General features: G+C 45.2%; 1 protein-coding gene across 2 annotated transcripts in view; it reads right to left on the minus strand.

The window, feature by feature from the left end:
• Positions 1 to 23,142, minus strand: part of PCDH19 (protocadherin 19) — a 175,906-nt gene that overhangs the window by 72,353 nt on the left and 80,411 nt on the right. For both annotated transcript variants that reach the window (XM_058196844.1, XM_058196843.1), the window contains exon 3: positions 8,051 to 8,109. In XM_058196844.1, the coding sequence (XP_058052827.1) occupies positions 8,051 to 8,109 (59 nt within the window). The remainder of the gene's footprint in view (positions 1 to 8,050; positions 8,110 to 23,142) is intronic.

Raw genomic sequence — 23,142 nt, forward strand, 5'->3', positions numbered from 1 at the left:
GCCTTTAATTTGATGCTCTCTCTCAACTGTATCAACGAACATCCTTTAGCAGCCTGCCAAGGATAAACCCAGGACTGAAATGCTCCCGGTTCGGACCGGATTGCCCAATCCAATAGCGATCTTGGCTGGTGGTTCGGAGAACCGGTAGCAATTGCGGCGCGAGGCTCTGCCCACCTGCCCAGCTGTCATTATTTCCTGGTTTTAATGTGTTTTGTACCCTTTGCACATGCGCAGAAAGGTTTTGCGCATGTGCAGAGGGCGTGCACGTGCATGTGATGTGTGCGTGTGTGCACTTCCAAACCAGTAAGGAAGGTAAGTAGATTTCACCCCTGGAAAAACCACAACTTCTATTGATGTTGCTCTTGCATGAAATAATAAACCCTACATCTCACTGTTTAATTATTCCATGGAAGAGATCGAGACACTCTTATATCTGCCCCCTTTTATCAGCCTAAAGAGGAGGTTTGTTGACCTAGCAGTCAAAATGCTGGCCTTGTTGTTCAGAAGGTTGGCAGTTCGAGACCCAAATACCGTGTGACGGGGTGAGCTTCCATCCCTGCCCCAGCTCCTGTCAACATAGCAGTTTGAAAGCATGCAAATGCAAGTAGATTAATAGGTACCACTTTGGTGGGAAGGTAACAGCATTCCTTGCACTTTGGCGTAATAGTCATGCCAGCCCCCTGACCACGGAAGTGTCATTAGACAACACTTGATTCCCTTGGCTAGGAAATGGAGATAAGCACCGAACCCTAAAGTCGGACACCATTGGGCAAGAGAAACCTTTCTTATACCAGCCTACCTTCAAACTGTCTTTGGAGATGGAAAGAAGTACAAAAAGATTGTGAAGAAGATAATGCTGTGGCTTATGAACCAGACCAAAAAAAATTAGAAAGTCTCTTTAAAAAACCTGAGGATTCCAGCTTTCTCCCCAAGGTCATTTCAAAGAAAAGATAGTAGGTGTATAGTCTAGAGCCCAGGTCTGGACAGCCAGTGGCGAAATCCAATTTTTTTTACTACTGGCTGGGAGGGTGTGGTGTGGCTTGGTGGGCATGGCTTGGTGGGCGTGGCAGGGGAAGGATACTGCAAAATCTACATTCCCACCCCACTCTGGGGCCAGCCAGAGGTGGTATTTGCCAGTTCTCCAAATTACTCAAAATTTCCGCTACCAGTTCTCCAGAACCTGTCAGAACCTGCTGGATTTCACCCCTGTGGACAACCCCACGGAATATTGGTGTGATCCTCATGGAAAAGAGTTGTGATAGACCACCAGGTTTTTACTGTAATCATCAGTAAACAAGTGACTGTTTCCTGATTGCTTAATTGTAGCCTATGAGTTTCATTAAGTGTTGTAAGTGTTGTACCTTGATGAAGGTATCTTTTCTTTTATGTACACTGAGAGCGTATGCACCAAGACAAATTCCTTGTGTGTCCAATCACACTTGGCCAATAAAAAATTCTATTCTATTCTACTATTCTAACTGCTCCTAGCATTCTCAGATGTTAGTGACTCTTCTCTGCAAGCCCCATGCAGGCTCTGTGATCTTCTCTTGGGCCGTGACACAGTTGTGGCAATAGGCATTCCTGAATTCTTATCAGTATCACTGGGAAGTCCGAGTTAAGAGGCATTCAGTGTTGAAATAACTGTTCTCAAGGAAACACGTATGACCTACCCAATGAAGCAATATATCAAAATTCAGATGGTTTGTTGGACAGTGCTAGAACAAGACGTACAGCTGTTTGCTTCCTGGCTTTAGCCTGACTTCCAGTTCCCTGATATCTTTTCCATTTCTGGATGCTTTGTTCTTGAACTTTTGATTTTTTTTTCTTTCCTTATTCTTAAACTTAACTACCCTCGGGGGGGAGGGGGAGAGAGTTCCAACAGGGAACCTACGTTACTTCAACTTTTGCAGATCCGGGCAATACACTTTTTTTTTCAGTCAATGACTGTAATAAAGCCTTGTTTGTTCAGTTCACGTGTGTCTTCTAGCAGCTGAAGACTCCCACAAGGAGGGAAATCAATTCTTTGCACTCCAAGCTCATTTTTCTCAAAGTATACTCAGATTTTTCTTCGCTTAAAGACTTCCCTACCACCCTCAGCTCTGAGTCTACATCATTTTCACTGTCCGTTTCCCATCATAATGGCTCCGGAGGAGAAAACCATGAGTAGTTTCGCTCCCTGGAAGAAATCTTTATTGGAATACAAGAAACAAGGCAACACAGGAGGCGATTTTCCCCTACTAGCAATTACCACCGTGGTTAAATATGATGAACTATCCTATTTAGCAAACACTTCCTTCGGAATGGACGCTACTTCTCATCTCCTGCTTACAACCGTCATACTCTAAACGCATGGGATTTTTTTTTTAAGCAGGAGGATAATCAGATCTTCCGAAAGAGCAGAATGAATTCCACCAACCCATTAACAATAATTCCTCCCAGATGACCGACGCAACCTAATAGGAGAGAGCTGGGGAAGAGAATGAAAAGTAGTTACTGCAATGCTAATTAAGATTGCCGCATTTGAACCAATTCATCAGTTCGAATGAATTGATTACGAAAAACGATTTTGATAAGAGTTCAAAATTGTCGCCAATTAATCAAGTTCAGAGGCACGGTGGCTCCATGGCTAAGACGCTGAGCTTGTCGATCAGAAAGGCCAGCAGTTCAGCAGTTCGAATCCCTAGTGCCGCGTAACGGGGTGAGCTCCCATTACTTGTCCCAGCTTCTATCAACCTAGCAGTTCAAAAGCAGGTAAAAATTCAAGTAGGAAAATAGGGACCACCTTTGGTGGGAAGGGAACAGCGTTCTGTGCTCTTTTGGCGTTGAGTCATGCCGGCCACATGACCACGGAGATGTCTTAAGACAGCGCTGGCTCTTTGGCTTTGAAACGGAGATGAGCACTGCCCCCTAGAGTCAGAAATGACTAGCACATATGTGCAAGGGGAACCTTTAATCAAGTTAATGGTTTTGTTCTTTTTCTGAATGTGTGTTTTTAGCAGCAGTGCTTGTTTAAAAAATCAGCATTAGAGCCCAGCACCAAACACACATTCACAATCCAACACAAAGACATGCACGGATGGCCCACTGGCTTTATCAATAATGTTTGCTCTTGATCTCCTATTTTAAAGCAAAAAAATAAATCCCACGTATCAAAATGTGAAAGGCTTGAAAAGAGGCTTGGAAAATATCAGGAGAAATGTTAGTAATTAACTTTCAACTGGTAGAAGAGCAGTTCATGAATACTTGATCTCAGAAATGACAGCTCACTCCAGATTGCAAAAATATTCTGGGAAATAAAGAGTCAAAAAAACCTAATGAGACTCCACTTTAATGAACTTGTTAATAAATGAGGTCTGGATATTCTTGATGCAGTTTTCAAAATTCTATAAGGTAAAGGTAAAAGTTCCCCTCGCACATATGTACTAGTACTTCCTGACTCTAGGGGGCAGTGCACATCTCCGTTTCAAAGCCGAAGAGCCAGTGCTATCCAAAGACGTCTCCGTGTTCATGTGACCGGCATTACTCAATGCCAAAGGCGCACGGAACGCTGTTCTCTTCCCACCAAAGGTGGTCCCTATTTTTCTATTTGCATTTTTATCTGCTTTCGAACTGCTAGGTTGGCAGAAGCTGGGACAAGTAACGGGAGCTCACACCGTTACACGGCAACACTAGGGATTCGAACCGCTGAACTGCCGACCTTTCGATCCACAAGCTCAGAATCTTAGCCACTGAGCCACTGGCATCCCTTCAAGGTTCTATACCCGTGATGGCGAATCTATGGCATGCGTGCCACAGGTGGCATGCGTAGCCATATCTGTGGGCACACGAGCATTGCCCTAGCTCAGCTCCAGCACACATATGCGCAGCGTCCAGCTGATTTTGGGGCCTTCCGGGCCACCGGAAGTCAGGAAACGGGCTGTTTCCGACCTCTGGAGGGCCTCCAGGGGGCAGGGGAAAGCCATTTTCGCCCTCCCCATGGTCCTAGAAAGCCTCTGGAGCCCAGGAAGACCGAAAAATGGACGTACCGGGCCCACCGGGCCATCGCGTACCAAAAGCAGGGGGAGTGCGGGGGGTCACACACGCATGTGCGGGGGGTGGGGGCGCATTGAATTATGGGTGTGGGTATATGCATGCACGACCCCCCTGCACTCCCCCCACTTTTGACACACAGTGGCAAAAAGGTTAGCCATCACTGTTCTATACTGTAGCTCTAATTCTTGCATTGAAATATCATTCAGAGGTTCAACAGTTACATTAACTGTTACCAACAGAAGAGAATATCTGTAGCTCAGAGTTGAACTGTCCTTGGTGCTTGCTCAGCTTGGTTGTTATCTTGCCGATGTTTTATTATCCACCTGGGTAACATCAAAGAAAGTGTGAAATATCTGCAAGAAAACAACCAAGCTTAGAGGGCAACCCCACAAATCTTCCCCGTTGCTTCCGCCTATTGTGCCCTTCCATGGAACAATTTGAAAATGCAACTTGAACTTGAAGCCAGCTTGACCTGTGTCACTTAGTTCTCATTGTGACTCCAGCCCCCGAACCTGGCCCCATGCCCAAAAGTGACTCCGAGAGTGAGGGGGAAGGGCCGGTAAGGCTTAACTTGGGAGCACCGATGCCTTTGGCCCGGCTCCAGGAGCCAGAACCAGACCAGTCGGAGGACGTAATGAGGCCGTCATCCCCTGATTCCTCCCTTCCCCCGGCTACGCCTTCAGACCCAGCTGACAATAATAATAATCAAGCTTGGATTAACCCGTGCTTCAGAAGATTAGAGAGGCGGTGTCATCAAAGGAAATATAAGGAGCTTTGGGACTGCTCTCATTCCACGGGAAGCAAAAATTAGCTGAACTGTTTCAAAGAGAGCTGAAAGTCTTACTCTGTGAGTTATTTGTTTGAACTTTGGCAGGCAGCTGCGATTTCTCTGCCAGGACTGATAAGAGCCATGAATCCACTGGCTGAAGGCCAGCTCGTTGCTCCGAAGTGGGGACGAAGACAGAACACAATCCTTCTGATAGACGAGCAAGTTTCGCCTCTAAATACAGGTAGTCCTCAATTTATGACGGTGATTGAGCCCACACTTTCGGTTGTAAGTCACGGAAGTCATAAAATGGGTCACCCCATGCCTGATTTTACCTGACTGCTGGGGGAAGGGTAGACATTACAACCTTGAATTTGGGTCGTAAGTCTCAGTTTCAGGGTCCACCATAACTTCAAATGGTTGCTAAGCGACCGGCCATAAATCAAAAACTACCTGCAATTACTAAGATGGGGCACAGAAGAGAGGGTGCCGCTTGTCAGAATAGAAGATGTTGTTGAAAGGAATCAGTGATCAGGAAGATCCAAGTTGCCATGCTTGGAATACTACAACCAACGTTCCTAATTATTTTAATCTCTGTTTCACCTCAACTGCAGCCAGGTTTCTACTTCCTAAAAATAAAGATACTCCGAACCCCAACAACAACTATAAGAACAAGAGGCACTAAAATATTGCCTGATTGCTCAAATTCTGACAAATCTCATCCACCCTCCCTAACTCAGAATCTACGGGAGTTTATAATCTTAACACATTTTGCCAGATGGGACAAGAATATAAACAGTGCGTAATTCAACCATGCAAATTTAAAATCACGGCAAACCCATGCTTATTCCCTTTTCGTGTGCGGGCATATGGGTTAGAGCAGCCACCCTACTGTGTGAATTAAATGGAAGATTTCCTGTGACAACTGAGATTAAATTGAGAAAAATTCCAAAGTATGTTGTAACCGAAAAACAGCGAGGAGTCTTCTGCTGTTTCAGAGATAAAAACTAGGAAGATTTACGTTGACATCGGACAATTTTGGCCATCCCTTCCCTCTCACTCTTTCAAAGTCACCGACCTCCCTGGGTTGTTACTGCAAGCACATTTTAAGGGGAGCATGAAAACGCAAAATCCAGGTTTGACAAACTGAATTTTGGTCAAAGAAAGATGGGATGAAATAAAAGAAATGAAAGAAATGATGAAAGCGATCCAGGAAATGCCTCGGGGTCTCAGAAAGAAATCCATTTCCTACCTCCGGCCTGGAATTGAAGCAAACAGCAGGATGTCACCTCAAAGTGTCTTCAAAAAAATGTATCGGTTGATGGAATGATTATGATTCAGCCCGGAAAGCCAGATTAGAATTAAATAAAATGTGATGTGTTTAAAAGAAATCCAAGCTTAGAAGGCATTAAAAAGTCAAGGAGGAAGAAAACTTCAAGCAGAGAGCAAGCTTCTTACAACCTTCATGCTCTTTGTACACATGGACCATTAATTTGCTTGGTTCCGCAAAAGATTCTTTGCTCATCTCATCAAAGAGATAGAAGAAGGTGATTATCTCTTTCGGACGTAACAACTTAGTATTGGTCTGGTGAAGCAAAGACACACACCCCCAAAGCCCCTTTACACCGCCACCAATTTTAGATTAAGGACGTTCAGAGTTCCGTGGCCATCCTGATGTGGACTCTAAACCGTATCCTTCACAGCCACGATTCTGAGGCAGATAAGAGTAAAAGTTTATTCATTCCTGTAGGGTCAAAAGATATTCAGCCAAGGGGTGAAATGCTCCCGGTTCAGACCGGATCGCACGATCCGGTAGCGATCATGGCCGATGGTTCAGCGATCTGGTAGCGATGTTGGAGCGAAGCTCCGCCCACCTGGCCGGGTGTCATTACTTCCTGGTTTTAACCAGAAAGCAATGTGTTTTTTACCTTCTGTGCATGCGCAGAAGGTCTAGGCTTGCATGTGACGTGCGTCTGCATGCCAGCAAAGTAAGCGTGCTTGCGTGGCGCATGAACTTCCGAACCGGTAAGGAAGGTAAGTAGATTTCACCCCTGGTTCAGCCCTTTTTAAGTCATGGTGAGGTTGGTTGCTGAAGAAGCAGATACCAAGTCCCTGGCAAATACATCCTATTTCAGAACTTTTATTTAAGGATCTTGAAAGTGGAGGTATTGGGTGGATACAAGAAGGAAAGAATTCGAATGAGTTCTCGTTCCAATGCTCGAGATAATGACTAGTGAGATGTTAGTAATTATTATCATCGACACATCCCCAAGGGACCACACATTCATTTTCTCGTTGATGCTTGAAAGTAACTGGGCAATAAACAAATTCTTTGAAAGAGGAGGAAATTGTTGAGTTAAAGAGGAATAGTAGATGGAGACACGTCACAGTGCAAATGTTATTTTTTCTGGCCATTCAAACAGTTCTTTTAAAAAAGAAATAGGTGCAAGATCAATCCATTAAGAGTTCCTTGTTTCCCATTTCTCTTCCTCCAAAGCAGAGAAAAGCATTCTCCAGCTCCACCACCCTCCTTTTATGTTTCGTGCAGAGAAATAAACTTTATGAATTTTTAAGTTGTCAGGATAACAGAATTTTGCCTGACTCTACACCACTCCCACCCTGTTTTCCCGAAAATAAGACCCAACCTAGTATGATTTTTCAGGATGCTCGTAATATAAGCCCTACCCCTCCAAAAAATAAGCCACAATTCAGATTGTCAGCCAGATGGATGCATTTACTACCGTATTTCCCCAAAAATAAGACCCAACCAGAAAATAAGTCCTAGCATGATTTTTCAGGATGCTCGTAATATAAGCCCTACCCCCAAAATAAGCTCCAGTTAAGATTGTCAGCCAGATGGATGCATTTAGTACCGTATTTTCCCCAAAATAAGACCTAGCCAGAAAATAAGCCCTAATGCATCTTTTGGAGCAAAAATTAATATAAGACCCGGTCTTATTTTCAGAAAAGCATGGTATGTATGAAGGAAGCATCGCTCAAGAGTGAGTTTGGGATCGGGTTGGGTTGAGTTTGCCATTAAAAGGCTTTAAAAGCCAAAAGCGGTGAGGGTTTACTAAGATGGTATATTTTTACTTATTTACTTTGAGGAAGCCTTCTCCTCCACCACCATCACCACCCCATCCCAAAACCAAGTGATCAGATTTTGCCTTGAAAATAAGAAGCCGGTGGGAATGAATCATTAAACAATTTGGCTTTGATGCCCCCAAAAATTGCACCCAATGCCCCACCTACCTTTTTATTAAATGAGCTCGGCTGTTCACATAGTTGGAATCAAACGAGTAGTTTTCGGTCTGAAAGGAACGGAAGAAAACAGAGATGGTTACACACATCGTTCGTTGGCAATTTGGAATAGCTAAGCCGGTTGGGACCAAAAAAAAAATCATAAAGGGAGCTTAATCAGAGCTTAGCCATGGGTCATCACCAATGTAGTCATTTCAGGGCATCACAACCCAATGAAAGCCATGGAGAACACCAAGTCATTTGCTGCCTATAACAGCAAGAGGGTCCGGACCGTGTCATTGGTAATGAGATTAAGGTAATCCCTAAGGATTACTTCTGAGACCATCTTCTCCCATTCGTTTGTATCCATCCAATTCAGGCTGGTAGACCAGGCACGCTGAGCAGCCCATCAGCCAAGAAATGAAGGCAAATATATGTGTCCCAGGATAATGTCGCAGGATCCAATCTGGGTTGGTCACCAGGACCAGAGGTTTAATCTACCAAGCTTTCAGACTTTCAAAGCTTTCACGAAAAATATCTCATGATGAAATATGAAATATTTCAAATATTTCAAAAGATGAAATATGAAACATGAAAAGTCCATCATGATATTTCACGAGAAGAGTCGTCTACCCGCAATAAAATACCTTATGCCACCAGGCTTGAAATTTTGGGCTTAGACAACTTAGACCTATGCCGACTTCGGTCTGACCTAAGTGTAATACATAAAATTATCTGCCACAATGTCCTACCTGCCAATGATTACTTCAGCTTCAACCACAACAATACATGAGCAAATAATAGATACAAACTCAAGGTAAACCACTCCAAACTCGATTGCAGAAAATGCGACTTCAGCAACAGAGTGGTCAATGCCTGGAATGAACTACCTGACTCTGTGGTTTCTTCCCCAAACCCCCAAAACTTTAACCTTAGGCTGTCTACTGTCCACCTCGCCTCATTCTTAAGAGGTCTGTAAGGGGCCTGCATAAGCACACCAACATGCCTACCGTCCCTGTCCCAATGTCCCCATTTATTCATATCCATATTCATAATCATGTTTATACCTATATCTGTAATCTTATATATGCTTGACAAATAAATAAATAAATCACGGTGATCCAGACTGGATGCTGCAGCCAAGAAATGTTGGCTGGCAGGAACCAGGAGATGCGCTTTCTCTGCAATTTGCCTCTACCTTCAGAAATAGTTTCTCTTTGGATATCAGAATGACTATCTCCAACCATGTTGTCCTTTCATATATGCCTGGGCCTGGGTCCTTGAGTGTGTTAAGGGCCTCATTTCCTGGCTCTATTAAATTCCAAAGCAGCTGTTTTCCTAAGTGCCAAATATATTTACTCTGCAACATTTTAATCATTTTTCCAGGGCAATTTTTTTTATTTTCCATAATAATTCCCACAATTTGACCAGTGTACAATACAATCACTTATCCAACAATCGATCCTATACTCAAATTATGCTCAATCAGGGCTGCTCGACCACCACTCCCTCCCTTAATCCTTTCTACCCTTCTCATCCTTCTTCGACTTTCCCCACCATCCTTCTCCTCGCTTTCCTACTTCCCCGCCTCTTTCCCATTTCTCACTACCATCTTTTCTAACCCTCTATCTTCTCCTCCTTCTTCTCCTCCTATCCTTTCTTCTCCCTCCCTTCTTTCCTACCTACCTATTTGCCTACCTACTTTCTTCCTTCTTTACTCCTCTTTCCTTACCCTTTCCCTTCGGGAGTGGTTACCGAGAAGTCCCGACTTTACACCATTCCAACTCGTTTAATTCTACCATTATTCCTGTACAATGGCAATCAATCAATTTATAAGCTTCCCCTTCCCCCCCCCCATTTCCCCCCCTCCTCCCCATTTTAATCATTTTTATAGTTTAGGATAGGGACGTGGTGGCTCAGTGGCTAAGACACTGAGACTGTCGATCAAAAGGTGGCAGTTCAGCAGTTCGAATCCCTAGTGCCACATAACGGGGGTGAGCTCCCGTTACTTGTTCCAGCTTCGGCCTGTTACTTGTCCTAGCCCTTCGAAAGCAAGTAAAAAATGCAAGGAGAAAAATAGGGACCAGTTTTGGTGGGAAGGCAACAGCGTTCCGTGCACCTTTGGCGTTTAGTCATGCCGGCCACATGACCACGGAGACGTCTTTGGACAGCGCTGGCTCTTTGGTTTTGAAACGGAGATGAGCACCGCCCCCTAGAGTGGGGAATGACTAGCACATATATGCTAGGGGAACCTTTACCTTTACCTTATAGTTTATATAGTACACTGCACAGAGGCACTTGACAAAATGGCGCCTATAGAAATCAATATGTAAAGCTGTGGTGCAGTTACAATATTCCACCACCCGTTTCCCTCTTCAATGGGCAACAAGTTGTAACCACATCATACAATTTGTTCTTTTTCTCCTAGCTGATCGTTTTTAAGAGCTGTAATACAGAGAAAAGTGTCTACGCTTGTTTTTTTTTTTCCCTCTCTCCTCCCCTTCTTTATTTTTTCTCATAGGTAAGTCTGTAAGCCTGACCTTTGGCAAAATGCATACATTGGTGAGACTTTTTGGCTCAAGGCAGACATAAAAGTGTTCCAAATAAATAATTATAGTCAGCCACACTGTGTAGATAGTAAATTCCACCAGCTGGCTGATTTCCTTACTTCTCTACAACTCGCATTTCTGCCCTGCTCTTCTTTTAGGACAATTTAACAAGAATGGCTAGACCAGTGGACCAAAATCACATTGCAAGCTTTAGGGCAGAGTGTGAGTCAGTCTGGTTGGGTATTCTGGAGCCGAGTCCTACCAAATGATCTGGAGATCATTAGAGTTGAGAAATAGCCATAGCTCTTTAGACTTACACGCTGACTCAGAGTGCTTTACAGAACTTTCTGAGTGGTTTACAAGGTCAGCATAATTGCCCCCAACAATCTGGGTCCTCATTTTACCAACTTTGGAAGGACGGAAGGCTGAGTCAGCCTTGAGCCCCATCAGAATTGAACTTCAGACTGTGGGTAGAATTAGCCTGCGATGCTGCATTCTAGCCACTGCATCACAGAAATGATGTGTCAGACCACAAAGAAGCAAGTTGTGTGAGGAACAAAGAATAGGAAGCACGCATTGAGTTCCAGTTAAGCTGATTTATTGCTCATGCCTATATGCAAAAATTTAGCCAACCAACAGCGAGCACTAAATTGGCACTAGCTAAGAATCAATGGAATTCAAGAAGAGTTTGACTTAGGACTGTGTTGTGACTCTGGGCCCCAAGCCTGTCCTCATGGAGGAGGATGACTCTGAGAGTGATGGGGAGGAGCCGACAAGGCCTCTTTCTCCAGGACCCTCCTCTCTGGCACTGTCCCAGGTTCCAGCTGCAGGCCAGGAGTAGGAACTGACAAGGCCTCCCTCTCCCGGACCCTCCTCCTCCCTGGCAACACCCCAGGTTCCAGCTGCTGAAGATCAATCCTGGATTGACCCGAGGCAGTGATGAAAAGATAAGCGTGTGCAGCAAAGGAAGAGGTGTGGCAGGCCCAGAGATTGCTGAGTCACTGAGCCACACCCCACAGGGGATAAAAGTGGGTGGAGTTGCCATCTGGCCCTTGTGACGGACAAAAAGCTACCAAGTGTGAACTGCAGATCAGTCGTTTGGGAGTTAAAAGGCCTGGACTGTGCAAAGGATTTTTCTGTGAGCTCTTGGCAATGGATTTTGGACATGTGGGCTTCTGTCTCTGTAAGAGATAAGGAACTCGGAACTTGGCAGGCCTTTGCACTGTCGCTGCCAAGTCCGTCATCCACTACAGAAAGTCAGGTCTGTTGTAAATATAAAGGACTGTGGGACACGCTTCTCTGCGTCTTCTCTGTGAGGTGGGGAGGGGGACAGAACAGACTGTTAGTGAGAACGTAATGATTCTAGGCTGATTCCTTGCTTAACTCCACCTCCAGGCTCTGCCTCTTCTTCTGCTACATGTTGTTTGTTGGTGTGTTCTTCTTGCAATTTTAGAAGATGGAGGGGGGAAAGAGGGAGAGCACGAACTAGGAGGTCCTCCAAGTTCCTTATGCTTAAGTTGGGTGGGATTCATTACAACCCTGACCAAAGGAAAGCATATCTGGCAGCTATCTCCAAAGCGGGCAATGAATGGAACCATTAATCTAAGTTAAATGGAGCGTCCAAACTCCTACACCGTTTTTGGGGAATTGTGCCAAAGTTTACAGTTTGCATTTCTCAGGCTAATCTGTCTCACTGATGATTGTATTTAGCTCCTGCAATTAAAAGCAGGAGATAAATCATGGAAAATAAATACATTATACGAAGAAAGCAACCACTCTTCCCCAACTCCTGGCCTTCATGCTGGGATGAAGAAAAACTACAATTCTGATGGAAAATTTTGTCCATTTGGAACAGGCGTTTGTTCCTTTGGTCAATGGCCACATTCTTCTAGAAAGTGAATTGGTAGCTGGGGCCAAGGTCAGGAGTAGGTGGAATCCAAGCCAAAAGTGGGTGGAGCCACCAACGGTCTTTCATTTGGCCATTCCCCCCGTTATTTTTAATTATTGCACTTGGTAATTGGCATGTATTTATGACAGTTAAACGGTCTTGGGAATGTTGCGATCATCATTTATAACTTTCCCAGCTGGGTTCCAATAACCCAGGGGTGTCAAACTCACACCATCACAGTGGTGGCACATGATGTCAGTGGTGTCACGGGACTTTTCCCCCCTTCGCTAAATGGGAGGGGGGAGCATGTTACTCATCTGGCCCGCAGGCTGCGAGTCTGACACCCCTACAATAAGCAAAGTCAATGGGAAGTTGACACCAAGGGCCTCTGGTGGCTCAACAGACTAAGCAGTCTGTTATTAACACAGCAGCTTGCAATTACTGCAAGTTCAAGTCCCACCAGGCCCAAGGTTGACTCAGCCTTCCATCCTTTATAAGGTAAGTAAAATGACGACCCAGATTGTTGGGGGCTATAAAAGTTGACTTTGTATATAATATACAAATGGATGAAGACTATTGCTTAACACAATGTAAGCCGCCCTGAGTCTTCAGAGAAGGGCGGGATATAAATTCAAATTAAAAAAAAGTTGAATTGAGTAGAGTAGAGTAGAGTAGAGTAGAGTAGAGTAGAGTAGAGTAGAGTAGAGTAATAGCAAAGTAGAGTAATAGCAGAGTAGAGTAAAGTAAAGTGGAGTAATAGCAGGGTAGAGTAATAGCAGAGTAGAATAGAGAGTAGAGTAGAGTAGAATAATAGCAAAGTAGAGTAATAGCAGTAGAATAATAGCAAAGTAAAGTAATAGCAGAGTAGAGTAGAGTAGAGTAGAGTAGAGTAGAGTAGAGTAGAGTAGAGTAGAGTAGAGTAGAGTAGAGTAGAGTAGAGTAGAGTAGAGTAGAATAGAGGAATGGAATGGAATGTTGGAAGGGATACGCTTACCTAAAAACTTCCAGAATTGGAGCAGAAATCAGATTCACTTAATGGCTACATGATTGACTTAACCACAGCAGTGATTCACTTACTAACTGTGGCAAAAAGATCATAAAATGGGGCAAAACTCACTTAACAACTGCCTTGCAATGGAAATTTTGGGCTCAATTGTGGCCATAAGTCAAAGACTCCTTGTAACAAGATGCCAGGCCTGTATTTAGACATATCTGAATCAAGCTTCCAAGCCCTTTCCTTTTCTGCCTTAACTCTTGCAGGAAAATACTTATTACCTTTAAGGCTGGGTGAGGAGAACTTTTAAAGAGGCAAACAGATGAAGATTTGAGCAGCCCTTGAGAAAGGAGAACAATGGAAGGCCCACCTTAACTCAGAAAGCATTGCTAAGCATTTGATGGGCACAAGTGGTTATGAATAAATTGAGGCTCCATATAGTCAGAAAAGTTAATGAGATATCTCAAAAGAAAGGAAATACTTGATCACAACAGATTGTGCTTCGTATCTGCCAAAGCTAATTTTCATAAACAGAAGTCGGTTCAGAACAGCTTCTATAACTTACACCTACTGAAATACGTTACACTTCACCAAAGTGGAGAAGGTCATTTTAATGGAAAGCTCCCCCCCCTCCCACCCAATAAAAATCTGATGGAAGATTTCCTATTCCAGTTTGCTTCCGCCTTTATCTACACACGGACGCACCTGCGTCATGTGCTCATTGTTTCTTAGCAACGATCACATCCAGGAGTGGGCTTCTGGGGGTTCACAGAGGTGCGGGAGAACCTCTAACTAAGATTCTGTGCAGTTCGTAGAACCCCCAAATCCCACTCCTGGCTGGCTCCACCCACCCCACCCCTCCCAGGAGTCTCCACGTGGCCCATTTTGGATGCAGGTAAGTGCAGGACATGCGCGGAGGCTCGGGTAGGGTGAAAAATGGGCCTATTGGAAGTTCGGGAAGGCCAGAAACAGGCCCATTTCCGGCCTTCAGAGGGCCTCCGGAGCCTGAGGCCATTTTTACCCTCCCGGAGACTCGAGGAAAGCCTCCGGAACCCAGGGAGGGCAAAACACCCCCCCTTCCTGCCATGGTGCAGGAGGCTGACTAGGCCACGCCCACCATGGCCATGTCCACCCAGCAACCGGGCAGAGAACGCCTTGCTAAAATTTTTGAAGCCCACCCCTGATCACATCTCTCCTTGCATCCTACCTTGCTTTGGGGACAGCAGTCAAAATTACAAAAACAAACGGCATCCTTTTAAATTTACACAAAGACTACAGGAATGAAGTGTGAACTCAATTCCAGGCTCTAGAAATCATTTCTTTCTACACATGTAATACAGCGAACATAATTCTGTAAAGATCAGGGGGCACCATCATTATTTAAATGGGTATAGGAGAAAAGCAGGTGGAGATGGGGGTGGAGTTAGGTGTTGTGTCTTGTCCGCTCTCACCGCAGCCGGGGTCTGCTTATCTGCTCCCGAACACGGAGGAATGTATGCCTCCCGGTCCCAGCCCTGGCTCCATGCCCACACAAACTGCAGAAGAAGGAGCATCTCCCGGCCCCAGCCCTGACTCCATGCCCAGGCAAATGGAGCAGCTAGACCCCTCCCCCTCCTCCACAGCATGTGAGCCTGAGGAGGGTTTATTCCCAACAGCTGCTGATTGATGTGACCCTCGCATCAGAAGGCTGGATAGGCGGAGGCAACAGAAGGAAGGGAGGGGCAGGCCTTAATGAGTGCTGAGTCATGGAGCCACACCCCATGGTCTATATAAAGGATCTACTTTCTGGCAGTCTCTGAGTCAGGCAAAGTCGAACTTATCTTGCTGAAGTCACTTACTGGTCTCCTGCCTGCTCTGAGGACTTTGCTAGGACTTTGGGCAGAGCTGCAGAGGCAAGCCTGATTCGGATTTCCCTGACCCGGCCGTCAGCAGAGGAGTGGGACACGACATTAGGTGTGTCATCAGCCTAGAGTCATTACATTGCCACAAACAGCCCAAATTCCATCCCTCTTTGGATTCCCTTGACTCTAATCTGGCGCCAATTTACTACTGAACTTTAGCTGGCCAGATTCTTGTGCACAGGCTCGAGCAATAAATCTTACGAACTGCAATTTAAGGTAGGGCCCTGATTCTTCGCGCTGACGTTGGGCGGTTTGTTTTTTTACATGCTTTACAAAATTCCATTGTCCGGAATGGAAAGGCAACTTTAGAGTTACAGTGTATTAGGCTCTGAAAGTGTTTCCCAAGAGGACACAGAGCAAAGCATTCTGTATTGCTTGGCTAGATCAAAATCGAGTTGGACATGAAGAAATATCCAGCAAGGAACAGTATGTGTCGACTAAGAAGATGTGACAGCTGTTTCGCCTTGGAATCTATACTGGCAATAAGACCTTTTTTTTTTTTCACTCTCTCCTTCACCTCAAAACACCCCAGTCCTATTAAATCCCACAGATCAGGTCCTGGAAGGAAAAAAAAAATATCCCAACTCCTTTTTTCTTGAAATATAATAAACTAAAAACAAGATGCAACCTTTCTATCAGCTGCATCTCGCCTGCTGAACGAGCCGCTATGACGTCTCAGAATGTTCCCAAACATTCAGATTTCTCGGGGGGGATGTATCAACCGTATGAAAAAGGCAGAAACAGATCAGTTTATAAAAGGGTAAGATATGGCCAAGCTGGAGTGGACAGGAACAAAGAAGAAGCAGATAAGGGAGCAGAGGGAGAGTGGGGGGGAAAAAGAATCAAAGCAGAAGAGCAAGGAGAAGCTAAGAGATAAAGAGATCTGGAGAGGAATCCATATAAACATTATAGTCTAAAAGACCCTCGAGAGGAAATGGTCAAAACCTGGAAGACAGGCTGAGACTAGAAAAAGCAGGAGGAACCAGAGAGAAATAGCATAGGTCTGAAATGGTATAAGGCTGTGTGTGGCCCTCCCGAGCTCTGTTTTCACTAGCAGAACCACCACAGGCCAATCTTTTGCTGTTTCCACGGGCCAGATCTAAGTACCCGGTGAGCAAGATCCGGCCATCCCCGGGCCTTGAGTTTGACAGATGATTGGACTAGAGGACCTCCAAGGTCCCTTCCAACTCTGTCATGCTGTCAATCTGCCCAGAAATAATCTGTAGCTCTAAAGAGACACCCCATCTATCTATCTGTCATTCGTTCTGTGCACAGAGTAGGGCACTGCTCACAAATTTAGCACTAGCAATAGCACTTAGACTTATATACCGCTTCATGGTGCTTTTACAGCCCTCTCTAAGTGGTTTACAGAGACAGCCTATTGTCCCCAACAATCTGGGTCCTCATTTTACCCACCTCGGAAGGATGGAAGGCTGAGTCAACTTTGAGCCGGTGAGATTTGAACTGCCGCACTGCAGCTAGCAGTTAGCTGAAGTAGCCTGCAGTGCTGCACCCTAACCACTGCGCCATCTCGGCTCTTCCCAGCCTACCTGTGATATCTTAAGGACAAGGTCTCGAGAGAAGAGGAAGGTAGCTATTAACAAGGACTACTAGCAAAATTCAAAGCAGAACCACCACCAGCCTACACCCCCATCGGATTTTGCATGGTTACTCATATTGCATCCTATTTGAACAGGCACAAATGTACCACAGGGTCTCCTTACTCTTGAAGCCCAAATGTCTACATCTGCTGGAAGCCTGAACACACAGGACAACTTTTCAGGAACTTTCCCTTCCTGGGACAATTACAAATCCTACACATGCACACTCCATCCATGCAGCTTCAATGAGGCAATCAATGAAAAAAGGGCTGCAGTTCCTCCCAAAATAATCACAAGTAGGACATACAAGATTGTGAAGATTCAAGGCTACACTTTGGTTCCAAGCTATCAGTAATGTTTAAAACAGTCCTGGCCAACCGTAACCCGTTTTGAAAAAATGCACTTACAGTACAAATGCAAGCGAAAGTTAGAATATTTTGAACATGTAATGCAACACCCAGAAAAATACGGCATTCTTCACTTAATCCTCCAGGGAAAGACTGAAGGCAAATGAGGTCCAGGCAGAAGAAGAACATCATGGCTTCAAAATCTAAGGGACTGGTTTGGATAAAACTCAGCAGCACTTTTTCATGCGGCTGTTGACAAAAATAGGATTGCCAACATGATCGCCAACGTCCAATGTGGGATATGGAAGAAGAAGAAGAGGAGGAGAAGGAGGAGGAGGAGGAGGAGGAGGAGGAGGAGGAGGGGGAGGAGGAGGAGGAGGAGGAGGAGGAGGAGGAGGAGGAGGAGGAAGGAAAAGAAGAAGAAGAAGAAGAAGAAGAAGAAGAAGAAGAAGAAGAAGAAGGAGAAGGAGAAGAAGAAGAAGAAGAAGGAGAAGAAGAAGGAGAAGAAGAAGGAGAAGGAGAAGGAGAAGGAGAAGGAGAAGGAGACAATTAAGTACAATTTTTTAAAAAAATACAAGCACAGTACAATGAAGAGAAACAAGCACCTCCCAGGGAGAAGTACAGAAGAACTGGTTTGGTCTAAAAGCAGTCTGGTCTAGTGGTTAAGGCACCAGCTAGAAAGCAGAAAGATGAGTTCAGGTCCCACCTTAGTCATGAAATCCCAGATGAGTGAGTCCCTCTCTCTCACACAGCCCAACACACCTTCTGGGATTGTTGTTGTTGTGGGGAAAATAGGAGGAGGAGGGAGATATGTTGGATATGTTCCCCGCCTTGAGTTATTTGTAAAAATAATCAAGACAGGATACAAGCAACCGAGGGGGAGTTGGCCTCGCCAACGTGGCTCGGTTATTGTTCTGGCATTGTAATCCCCGCTGAATAGTCAAACTGGAGACTTCGTGCAGAAAAACCCTCCACCTTTGACATGCCCTCCTTCTTGTTCTTGCAGGATAGTTTGGCAATCAAAGCACTCAAAGAGTCTCAGCAGGAAAACGCTCTTCCTTTTCTTTCTTTTCTAAAATGCTGCAGCCTCCAGTTTATGAAACTGGATTTTTGGCAGTGGAGCCCATTTTTCGAAGATGCTGTCATGGCTACAGCTGTGCTATCCCAAGAATGAGAGAGAGGGGGGGGGAAACAAGGACATCCAATGTTGGGCCCAAGTCTGTCGAAAGAGCACAAAGCAACGAGAAAACGAGGGTTGCGGAGGACACCCAACCCTCCTCTAGTTTTTTTTGCAAACATTCAGTGTTGCTCAAGCTGGAATCGCTTTGCTAGTAAAAGCATGGAAAAGATGGGAGATACAAGTACTGCAAAAAAAACAAAGGGTTAAGTATGTTGACTCATAGAATTGACGGCCCCCATGTAAGATTAGCCAACCCAAGAGAGGGTTCCAGCCAACTCCTTCTCAAAAGTTTACAGAAGTCTAGGCCTATGTTTGTTCATACCGGGTGGCCGGTGAACGGATTAACGCCAACGCACACAGGAACCACACTGACTGACGTTCGGCAAGCAAAATAAAGGTCATTACAGACGTACCAATTTACATGCGCCGTATCAGATTTGCTAGCCAGGACTCGGCAGCGCTTGCCAGAATCTCAGCTCAGCCCAGGGTGACATCCGTCACAAGCTCAACTTCAACGGCACATTCCCCGAAAGAGAGATGTCACAACTAGGATTATTTTGTTCCCATCAAAGGTGGGTCTGTTTAACACAGGTGATCGTCTTCCCATCAAAATGAAGGCACTATTCTCTTGTGTGCCTATTTCTCAGCCCTTCAAGGTGGCTAAATGTAGGAAATAGGAGTCTTGAAAAGTATCTTAAGGGAGTCTATCACAATTGATAGACCTTCATCTCATGCTGCATAAACAGAGGGATAGAATCAAGCTCACGTGAAGTATTAATATCACTTTATAATGCTTTGGTAAGGCCACACATGGAATACTGCATTCAGTTTTGGTCACCACGATGGAAAAAATGATGTGGAGACTCTAGAAAGAATGCAGAGAAGAGCAACTAAGATGGTTAGGAGACTGGAGGCTAAAACATATGAAAAACGACTGCAGGAACTGGGTATGTCTAGTTTGATGAAAAGAAGGACTAGGGGAGACATGATAGCAGTGTTCCAATATTTCAGGGGCTGTCACAAAAAAGAGGGAGCCAAGCTAGTCTCCAAAGCACCAGAGGGTAGAACAAGAAGCAATGGGTGGAAACTAATCAAGGAGAGAAGCAACTTAGAACTAAGGAGACATTTCCTGACAGTGAGAACAATTAATAAGTGGAACAACTTACCTCCAGAAGTTGTGAATTCTCCAACACTGGAAGTTTTTAAGAAGATGTTGGATAATTATTTGTCTGAAGGGGTGTAGGTTTCCTGCCTAAGCAGAGGGTTGGACTAGAAGACCACCAAGGTCCCTTCCAATGTGGCATTTCATCCCAACACTATAGTTTAATTCCAGAGCAGCTTTCTCTCACTACCCCCATTATTTAAGGCAGGGGTCCCCAACCCCAGGGCTGGTCCATGGCCCGCAAAGAACAGAGCTGCACAAGCAAGCGAAGCCCCATCTGTGCACACATGGGATCCAGGCAGCGCACAAAACCACATATGCACCCAGTCTGCGGAAAAACCTCCCTCCACAGAACTGGTTCAAATTCAAATTCAAATCTTTATTGCCAGTGCACAACATATGTATAATGAGATTGGTTGAGCTCCCTCATTGCATCCCCACAACACGATACAACTCACAGTGAAGACAGAAAATCCCTAACCCAATAAAACATATTAACAAACACCCAGTCCTATTGCAGTGATGTGAACATGTTACACGTTGCACCGGCCATGCAAGTCCATCATACTATGTAATTATGATGTTATTTCTCATTTAGCAGTCTGACCGCCCATGGATAAAAACTGTTCTTCAGCCTGTTTGTGCGGCTGGCTATGCTTCTATATCTCCTTCCTGATGGTAGGAGGGTGTTCTGTCCTCCTCTGCCTCCGTCCAAATGATGGCTTAATTAGCCGGCACTATCAGCTCTGGCGACAAAAGAGCCAGCATCTGCCAAGAGCCCTCATTATCTTCCACAACGCTGGTGAGTCACAACCTTCAGCTCTAGTCAATCAGTGGATTTGCCTGTTACAAAGAGACACAGTAGCTCTGGCTGCCTTTTATATCCTGTGGGGTGTGGCTCCATGACTCAGCACTTCCTAGGCCTGCCCCAGCCCTGCTTCTGTTGTTCCCGCTTCTCCTGCCTACGAAACCTAGGGTCCAGCCAGGCCTGATTGCCATCAGCCGGGTCTGGAGGCATCGCCTGAGGGGGGAAAGAGTCAGGGGAAGGAGGCCTCGTTATCTCTTCCATCTAGCCTGCTTCTGGCTCCTGGAGCTGAGCCAGGGAAGCCGGTGCTCTCGAGTTAAGTCCTGATGGCCCTTCTCCCTCACTGTCCAAGTCACTTTCTGGCAGCAGGCCCGGCTCCAAGTCACTTCCGGGCATGGGGCCAGGTTCAGGGGCTGGAGTCACAACAGAGGGTAAAGAAGTTTTGACCAGGGTGTGAGTTGTCCCTGAGGATTTTCCTCACTCTTCTGAGGCCGCGAGCCCTAGCAATCTCATCTCGTGGTATCAGGGGACAGCCCACAATGTTTTGTGCTGTGCTTACCACCCTCTGTAATGTTTTTCTATCATGTATCAGATGTGAAAAATGCACCTTTAGATGGAGTAAAAAAAAAAGTGATCAATTTCATGAAGGAAAATCGACCACTGACAATTAATTGTGCAGCTGCTGTGTGCTCATGGACAAAACATTGTCACCTCCACATCCTGCTTCAGAGGTATCTGGTAGGAAATATTATGCCTCTATTTTTTTCCTATTGAATCCTTCAAACTGGAACTCCTGTTATTTTCTCCCGCAACTCAAAGGAAAAGATATCATTCTCCAGAGCTGCCAGCTTCTGATACAAATTCAAGGTATTTGTTGCCGTCGTAAATCTTTAATCAAAGAAGCACAAAGTACACAGCAAACTCAAAAGTTTTCTGAGCAGCTGTCAGCCTTGTGGGGTAAACCAGATAGGAATCACAATTAGATGAGCTAATTCTACTTTGTTGTAAAAGTTACATTGACAGAATCTTGCAAATCTGGAAGTATAATTCTTTCCCTGAACCTACGCAGCCCAAAGAGGGACACGGTGGCTCAGTAGCTAAGACACTGAGCTTGTCGATGAAAAGGTCGGCAGTTCAGCGGTTCGAATCCCTAGTGCCGCGTAACAGGGTGAGCTCCCATTATTTGTCCCAGCTTCTGCCAACCTAGCAGTTCGAAAGCAGGTAAAAAATGCAAGTAGAAAAATAGGGACCACCTTTGGTGGGAAGGTAACAGCATTCCGTGCACCTTTGGTGTTGAGTCATGCCGGCCACATGACCACGGAGACATCTTCGGACAGTGCTGGGCTCTTTGGCTTTGAAACAGAGATGAGCACCGCCCCCTAGAGTTGGGAACGACTAGCACATATGTGCGAGAGGAACCTTTACCTTTATCTTACCTATAAATATGTTTAACAAATAACATTTATTTTATAACTTTTTTAAAAAAACAGGGCCTCGGTAGCAGAAACTTGAAAGCTCGATGGCGTTTGCCCTTTCTTTCTTTCTTTCTTTCTTTCTTTCTTTCTTTCTTTCTTTCTTTCTTTCTTTCTTTCTGATGCCGAAGAAAGTCAAGGCACAGCAGTCTTGAATTTCTTTCAAAACCTTTCATGCAATTCGTGTTTTGCTAATCAATCCCCCTGCAGTTCTTCCAAATTTTATCCTTGTGGTCATCTACAAACACACACAAAAACCCCACCAGAACAAAGAATGAAACAAGAAACAGAAAGCAAGATGGCATCGAGCAGAGATTCAAGCAAAGGCTGTCCAAAATTATTCAGGTTTTCCGGAAAAACCGACCAGGGACAGCTTTGGAGGCTGTTTCCAACTACTGGCGCTGCCACCCAAAAAAAAAAAATTAATGTGGAAGGCAGAAACGAAGTGACAAATTGGCAGGGCACATTGGTTTAGAATCCGGCATATTGTCATCTCTGGCCTGGCTTAAATTCTCTCATTCAAGTCTTGAATCTTCCCCTGGCACATTCTCTCACCCCCCACAGTTCCATCCGACGGGATCTGCAAAGCAGGTGGCTTTGGTGTGTGCCACTGAGGCAGGAAAACATTGTCAGAAGGGCTTCAGCGCATTTGTCCTCTACTGGGAGCCATTCGGATGATCTTATGCTGGCTCTGGCGAAATCGCTCTGCTCCCCCATCTCCTCGGGCCAGCTGCTAATGCCCAGGCTGTTCTGCTCCCCCATCTGTGCGAAGGCACTCTGCGTGCCAGCTCTGTATGCTGCCTGCACATACATTTAACACAGGCGGGCACACGCACGTAACCCTTTCTATCTGACTCAGGGTAGAAGCGATAGGGAAGTTCTCAGCAAGAATGGCCGAAGTTAAAAGGATGAGCAGATGGGAATTCTTCCTGCTAGGGAGGAAACGGAGCAGTATACCTTTCGAGATCGGGCATTTAAGGCAAGGTGGGTGGGTGGGGGGGATGTTGTGAGAAAGAGTGATTATAAAGTAGCTTTTGCCAGCGCTAATGCAACTATTTCTACACTTTGGAAGGATGCTGTCTGATCTCTCTGTGTTTGCAAAGACTTCTGGGGAAAACATTAAACAGCGAAAGACGGCGGCAATCTTTGAAAAGGAAGGCAGAACAAAAGGGTTATCAAACAACTGCCAAAGAGATCCAGGACGG

The sequence above is a fragment of the Ahaetulla prasina genome, chromosome 11 (genome assembly GCF_028640845.1).
Source record: "Ahaetulla prasina isolate Xishuangbanna chromosome 11, ASM2864084v1, whole genome shotgun sequence".
NCBI lineage: Eukaryota > Metazoa > Chordata > Lepidosauria > Squamata > Colubridae > Ahaetulla > Ahaetulla prasina.